Raw genomic sequence first — 8226 nt, forward strand, 5'->3', positions numbered from 1 at the left:
GGGGGGGGTCCCTCCGTATCTCCCGCCGGTTTAAACAAGCCTTCTCAACGTGCCGTGTATTCAAAGAATGAAGAAGTTAATCTGTGGACCACTCACAGCGTCCAGCACAACAGGAAAGACGCTTCTTCAACAACTCACAGTCACTAACGGGAGTAAAAACACAGACTTAATGCAGATGAATTAACTCAAAGAAGTCCAACCACAGTAACCCTGACTCCTGTCAGTCAGGAACCAGGGTTCTAACGCACTCTGACGAACTTAGGAAAAAAAACAAAGATATCCAAGATATAACGTCTATGAAGCAGGGAGGAGGAAACAACAGTTTACATTAAAAAAAAAAAAGTAAACAGTCATTTTTCTAAGGAAATAAAAATATGGAATCATGGATGAAAGACTAAAAAATAATCAAATGTTTGGGGGAGGGACGGGATCAGGTCAGAGGAGAAATAGAAACAAACAATTTTCATAGAAACAACCCTGAATAAACGATAGTTGTCTTTAAAAAAACAACATGATTTTAGTCGATGTTATAATAATATTAAATACAGCAAATGTATATGAGAGATTTATAGAACGATTACTATGACTCAGCAACACGCAGAAATATCTGTGCAGTTTTTCTTAACCACTGGAGTCGTAGTTTTATACCCAGTAGCTAATGCTAACCTCAACAACTAAATTAACTCGTTTGACGCAGTAACACACTTTTAAGTATAAGGTGAGTTTGTGGAATGAATTCATAATAATTAAAAAAACAAAACTGTACTAGGATTTATAAACCGATGCGGTCGTTTCATAGCACCCTCTACAGGTGAGGAGGTGCAAGTTACATGCCACGTGTTGACAAACGCTAACAAAAAATTCCAGTATATTATATGTATAGGTTAAATAAATAACATTTTACAGCCTGAACCTGACAGGAGGAGAGACTGTTACACTTCCTCTACTGGATTTTTATTTTTTTTCTCTCTCATTAAGGCCCGGTGAGTACATTGAGAACTGTACTGTACTGTACTGTACTGAAGCTAAAGCACCTATAGGTACATGAACCACAGCCTGAGCGTCTGCTCTGTAAACTCTGTGGTGAAGTAAAGCCGTGTGGACACTAACACTGATGTATCATGTCTATAAACCTCAGCTCTGGGTAATTTGATCAAACTTTTACTCCGCAGCAGTAATTCCTGCCTCTGTTTGCTATAAAGAACTGCTTAAGTGTTAGCCGTGACATTTATTCATGTTCCTGGGATGAGTTTTAAATTTCCCCTTAATGCACAGGCGCCTGTAATCATAAGTCTTGGTGGACGGCTCAGTGGAACCATTTTATCGCACGTTTACCTTCAGGGGTCAGAGGTTAAGTAGATGAAAGGAAGAGTCATCTGGCAGCCAGCGAGTGACCACTAACCAGAGCAACGCGGCCTCTAAAACGTCTCCTTCGACCTCGGCTGTTAAATAAGAACTGGGGACGTTTTATCTCCCAACCTGACACGGGCTCCACACACAGATCTTTTACAGTGTGGAAGATAAAGACGGAGGAGGATACAGCAGGGGGCGTAACAGAACAAAAACCCAAGGATTCGGTGTAATTAAATGTTCCTGTCTGCATGTGTGTATTTTTTTTATTTTTTTTTTTCTCCCTGTGTTTCATTTGGCCGCGGCGTCAGCACCGAGACCATAAAGGACTGTACACATAAAACTGTCCTCCTCATTAAGGCACTTCCTCCTGTAAGGAGAGGTGACAATTTTATAGTCCCAGAACTTCAGCCATCGCACACACACACACACACTCACACACACACACAGGCAACTGCTTTAATTAATTTTACCTTCAAATCCAGGGGAAATTATTAAAAGTCTAAAAGTGATTTAACCTGCGTGTTTACACGGCAGATTAGAAGCAGAGAAATTTAACTGACATTTATTAAATATTAACCAGAGCAGAGGATCATGGCCAAAAATATATATAATTAATAAAGCAATCTTTTTTTCTAGGACTTAATTATGTCTCTGAAAACAGCAAATTCCATTTCACACATAATTTATATATATATGTAAAATATATATATATATATTGTATATATATATATATAAATATATATATGCATATATGTATATACATACATAAATAAGAGTTTTTCTCGTCAGAATAAAGTCAGAATTCTCATATTAATCACATGAATTAATCACATTTCAAACATCATTCTTAAACTTGAGTTGTCAAAAATCTAAGAATAAACAGTGTTTTAATATCACCGTCTAAAAACACTGTAGCTGGAATTTCAGAGTCTAGTCAGAATTCCAAGAATGAGGTCAAAATCCAGACATTTCTCTTAAAGTCGTTCATTTTTGTCATAAATATGTGACTCGTGTCAGAATCCTCTAACAAGTGCATGACTCCAGAATTCTGTGACTCAAATGAGAATCTGAGCTGCAGCGTAAATTGATCTAATTTCAAACGTCTGTGCCCAAAATAAGACAAGTCAGAATTGAGAGAATGCAGGTAAAATTCTGACACTGATTTGGAAAAAAAAAAAAAAAAAAAAGTCTCAGCTCTATGGGCCTGAACTCACAGTAAAACACAGATGATAAAATCAGTGTTTAAAAAAAAGACTTCATATGTTGTTCATTCCTGGTTTTGTCTGATATCTTCAAATGAACAAACATTAAAAAAAGAAAATCTGCAAAAAGCAAAAAAAAAAAAAACATCTAAATCTGCTAAGTGAAATATCTATTAATAACATGAGTGTTAAACACTAAAGGCCATTTCAGGTAAAAAAAAAAAAAAAACGAGTGTGAACAAAATCTTGTAAAATATATATATATATAAAAAAGAAAATTGAAAAAAGGAAAAGAATTGAAACATGTTTAACTGTAAACAAAACAAATTCAAATTAGAGGTAAGAAAAAAAAAAACAACTTTCCATACATTATTCTATCATAAACGAAGCAAGTCATGCAAACTACTCAGAATGCATAATGAGTTTTATACATCATATGTCAAATGAATTAGCATGTCTAACTCAGCCAGAGAGGACAGGGGAGCCGCTGCTAATTGGCAGCAAAGCTTCATGCATAATTATGGGCCGAGCGTCTTTGCTGTCGCACCGTGGCAGTGGCAGAATAACGAGGAGGAGAGAGAGGGAGAGAGAGAGAGGGAGAGGGAGAGAAAAGGAGAGTAGGAGAGAGAAAGAAAAGAAACACAAAGGCCACGGAAGCTGGCCGGGGGAGGGTGGGTGGAGAGGGGAGGGAGGGACACTGTTCACCACAACAGCTCATCAGGGCAGCAACAAACCCACGACTGCCCATCAACAGCCCAGTACACACACACACACACACGTACACACACTGAGAGCAGCATCATTTACAGGAGCGCTGCTGCTGCTTTACACGTAAAGGAGAAGCCTTTGTGCTGCTTTTCCAGTTGTTTATGACACTGTTTAATACAGTCATTAAAAATGCTTTATTCCCTATTTTCTCCCTCTTTATTCCAGAGCAAACAGGCCTGGACGCTGAGATTAACACTGGATTGCTCCTTTATCTGTATATATATATATATTTTTTTTCTTTTTAATTTAATTATATCTGTAAAAATATTGTGTCAACCTGAAATTACACGGTAATTAAATGATAATAGCCCCAGTCAATGAGTAATTATGTGAAGAAAAGGCGTGCTCTTCCAGAGCCTCCACTATGGGCCCCTGTGATATGACAAATGCACCGATGGAATATCAAAAAAAAAAAAAAAAAAAAAAAAAGGCTCAACTTTTGGGTAATTATAGGCACATCGCTAACATATTTGTGTGTGGGCAGATGAGAATATAAATGTGTTGTTCTGGCAGAGAGCAGCTCAGTGTAAAGTGTGAGAATCAATGGGTTTGTTGTCTCAAAAAAAAAATATATATATATATATATTTAAAATACCTTTAAAGAGCTGGTCTGAATGATTCCCTCTAAAATATTACACACTGAAACGAGCGCTCATTGATTCAGGATATTTTTAAGTTAATTAATCGGATTCTTTTTGATTAGTCGCCTAACTAACTGGAACAAAAATGCTAAGAAACAAATTATTTTTCAATTAACAGATAAAAATCCAAGTTTTTGATTTTCATTAAAACTCAACACAAAACTATCGGGAAACTATTTCAAATGGTGCTAATCAATATAGTCTTTGATAAGTGGATGATTATTTGACAAATCAATGGAGAAAAACTGTTTTTTAAGATCTATAAAAATGTAGAGCAGAGAAAATCTGTGTATTTTGAAGTATTAAAAAACGTCACATATTCTAATTCTAATGAACTTTTTTTTTAACGACAGAATGTGTGACGTGCATCAAGCTTTAAGATGTCTTGATTTTCAAAAAGATGCTATTTAAAGATCCGTAACTATGTTAAGACTAAAAAATAAATATTCTGATCCATGTTAGAACTGCAGTTAAATTAAATAGTTGTTTTTTTAAAACACGTCCCTCAGAGTTCTGACATGAAAGAGCTGATTATTAGTACAACAAATGTAACCATGTAAGGTGTATACGTGTGTGTGTGTGTTCGTGTGTGTGTGCGTGCGTTACCTGAGGAGACATATGCAGACCCGACAGCCTTGAGTGAGTCGACAAAAGCCAAACCTCTGCTTGCTGTCGATGTCAGTGAGCACAAAGGTAAAATTCTGGCCCACCTGACTCTGGTTAACTCTGCAAACAGATATGAGAACACACTCACGTTAGCAGATCACATCAGGGACTAATGGTATATATATAAATATATATGTATATATTTATATATATATATAATAAATCACAGTACAATCAGTTACAGAAACAGGTCTTCCATATCCTGCACATTTAAATATATATATAAAAAAAGAACCTAATTGTGCTGCAGCGTTGACAGAACATATGCAGATTTGACCAACAGTCCTGTCTCACCACGGTCTTAATCTCCAGTCAAACATTTCACATATATACTGTTTGAAAAAAAAAAAAAAAAACACACAAAAAAAAAACCCCCACTGTAGAAACCGTTTCAAACCCCAAATGTGAGTGGCTGAGAAACTCGGGGCACATCTGTACCACTAGATGGCAGCAGCTCAGCTTTGGTAAAAGTCCCATATCCAAGTACAGTCCTTCTGTTCCACCTCCTCCAGCCCCCGGGTTTTTACAATGGGAATTTTAACATGTCATTTTCCATGCTGCAAATAAGAGCCGTGGACTGGGGGAAAAATCCACACCTACGATTTCCAACAGTGGACTGAACATCGGGATCTAAAGTTTGTCCAGTCACAACAGAACATTACATTTTGTTGGGAGTTTTTTAGGCTTTTGGATGTGGTGCTGGGACGGAGAGGCAGAAAAGTCACTTTTAATCGGTACATTCCGTGTTTTTTTTTAATGAGACAAGTGTCAATAAGTGAAGGTAATTTAGCCGTTCATGTAACAAAACACACTGAATGGTTCGTTTTGTCTCTCTCTCTCTTTAGATTCATCCCCGTCTGTCAGTGGGAGGAGAGCTAAGTGAACATAATTTCGTTCACGTAAGTGTGTGTAAGAGTGTGTGTGTGTGTGTGTGAGGAAGGTGAAAGTGAAACGCAGTTCTTAAAAAAAAAAAAAAAAAAAAACAGAAGCAAAAGACAGAGAGGAATCGTTACCTTTCCACGTCAAAGGGAAAGCAGAACTTTGGTATCGTCTGAAGGACCTCCTGAGAAACCAGAACAGAGACACACACACACACACACACACACAGAGAGAGAGGGGGGGGCAGAGAGAGAGAGAGAGAGAGCGTTTTAGAGAAACTTATATCACAATAAAAAACAAACAACAAGCTCCCAGTTTCAATATAAAAATCTCTGGGGCTTCCAGCGAGTGCCTGCTCTCAGACGGCAGAACAGAACGAGGATTAATGTTCAACGCTGCTGATAGCAATCTGACAAAGGCTTCACATCCTAAACACTGCAGCCTAAACGCACTTAATCCAAATGAATGGGCTGGTGTAAACCACTTCATTTGGTGGACCGGAGTGTGGAAAGGGCTGGGGAGGGATCCTCGCTCCACAGCTTGAATAATTAGCAGTTAATAAGTTCATTGATTATCGGGTGCCAAGAGGAGATGAAGGAAGAGAGAGGAAGGAAGAAAGGAACAGAGAGAGAGAGAGGGAGGGAGGTGGGGAGGGGAGGGGGGGGGCATACAACACCCAGGCTATGGTGGCAGATTGTGATGACAATGGGCTAAGCAGCTCTGAGGGGTTAAGAGGTAAGAATGGGGGGGCAAGCCTTCAGGGCTTTACCTCCCAAACACCTCCCCTGTGTGTTTGGGGAATATGGGCAGTGGCCAGGTTCTGCATAGTCTTTAAGCAAGGTGGGAGAGGGGTGGGGGGCAGGTTTCCACCACCACCACCACCAGCAGCAGCAGCAGCAGCAGCAGCATATGGATTCAGAGAGGGAGCAGAGCACCATATGGGTGAGCCACTCCAGACCAGGCAGCTCCTCTGGTCTGTGGATCTGTGTGACCGGCCCAGAACAGGCGCCAGGCATTGGATCCATTTTACAGTCTCTCCCTCTCTCTCTCTCTCTCTCACCCCCAGTCCTGGACTAGCTCTGCCAAAGTCCCAGACTAATCCAGGCTACTGTCTGACTGTCTGTTTTCTCCACTCTGGCCTCTCTCACTGTCCAACGTTTTCTCCTTTCATTCCGATGCCAAACCTGGCCACGGAGTCCAGGGTCTGTCTTTTCATTTGACTGGAGATGACAGAGATGTGATAACACTGCTGCTGCTGCTGCTGCTGCTGCTGCTGCTGCTGCTCCACTATCTCATCGTGCGTCTGTCTCACTCTCCTCCCTCCCTCCCTCCCCCACAGGCGGTACTGGACGACAGGTTGGGTGTTTGCGGATGTCTGCTAGGCTAAATGTTGCCATGTGGAGCAGTCAATGTTTCCTCTTTTCTCATCCATCAAAACCTGATGGTGGAGTAGTAAAAAAAAGAAGTCATAAAAAGCGACAAAAGTAATCCTCCCAGTCACTGTTAATGGACGACCAGAAGTGTGTGTTTTTGGCCGGTTTGTCAGTGAGGATGACACATTTAAAGCTGGTGAGTTTTTTGCAAATATTTCAGGGAAAAAAAAGCCCCTAATGATCCTTTAAAAAAAAGAACACACTACTGCGATTAAACCTTCACACAGACGTCAGTGACTCGGGATCCAGCAGTGATGATCTAGAGAGTTCTTCAGGAGATCAGTGATTGGTCCAAACTGCCAACCGTCACATTTCCTTCTTTTCTTTGGCTCAAAAATTAAACTAAATTGGATTCAGTTAAACTCAATTTTCACTTTTTTTTTTTAACAGACGTCAATAGGAACTAAAGGGATTTTGGAATCTTCCCTGGTGGCGGGCTGTGGTACTACTACTATAATAACATACAGTATCAGACTCTATGCTTCACTGGGAGCATGTTTGCCAAAATATACATTAAATACATCCAGCAGGTGGCAGTAATGGAAGTAAGAGGATGCTAAGCTTATTAAAACAAAAACAAAAAACGTAAGGGAAAGGCAAGAAGGTGTGAGCGTTATAGAACAACATTAGCAGCTAGCTAGCTAGCTAGCATCTGAGCTTTGGGTTAGACTGACGATTGGAGGTTATTAATTTAAAACTTTTTGTTCTTGGCTTAAATAAATACAACTTTAATACATTTTTACATTCAATTGTAACTGAAAGTAACTAATGTAGCAAAAAAAAATAAAGTAGCTGTGCAGTTTTTGAAGATGATGATGATGATGATGATGATGTCATGGGACGTACAGTAGTTTGAACAGTTTGACATGACATCGTTGAAGGTGTTTACAATCCACGGCCATTTTTCAGTACGTTTAACTATAGAAATTGCTGCCAATATAGCGCCCCCTACAGGGAGGAAGGGAAAAGTGGCATGCTCTATGCAATCACTAGGCCAAAATGGTGTTATACGTTTTTTTAAATATTCATCAGTACATCGCCCCCTTCTGGACAAACAATCAGGCAAAAACCACAACAGTCTCCGTAAGAGTGTGTGTGTGTGTGTTTTCCTGCTGTCAGAACCTTCAATATGAGAACGTAGTTAAACACCTACAGTGTGTGTGTGTGTGTGTGTACTGTATATATATAATGTGTATGTGTGGGTGAGTTTAACTGGGCTATAATTCATAACATGCGGAAGAAGTACGAGAGGAGTGGGGGAGGCGGGGGGTGAGGCGAGGCGGG

The 8226-nt window shown here is 39.7% G+C and overlaps 1 protein-coding gene across 2 annotated transcripts in view; it reads right to left on the reverse strand.

Moving 5' to 3' along the window:
- Positions 1–8226, reverse strand: part of LOC103394512 (DENN/MADD domain containing 1B) — a 131190-nt gene that overhangs the window by 68824 nt on the left and 54140 nt on the right. For both annotated transcript variants that reach the window (XM_008331859.3, XM_008331867.3), the window contains exons 4-5: positions 5644–5693; positions 4571–4690 (exon numbers count right to left, since the gene is read on the reverse strand). In XM_008331859.3, coding sequence (XP_008330081.1) covers positions 4571–4690; positions 5644–5693 — 170 coding nt within the window. The remainder of the gene's footprint in view (positions 1–4570; positions 4691–5643; positions 5694–8226) is intronic.

The sequence above is a fragment of the Cynoglossus semilaevis genome, chromosome 2 (genome assembly GCF_000523025.1).
Source record: "Cynoglossus semilaevis isolate Cse_v1.0 chromosome 2, Cse_v1.0, whole genome shotgun sequence".
NCBI lineage: Eukaryota > Metazoa > Chordata > Actinopteri > Pleuronectiformes > Cynoglossidae > Cynoglossus > Cynoglossus semilaevis.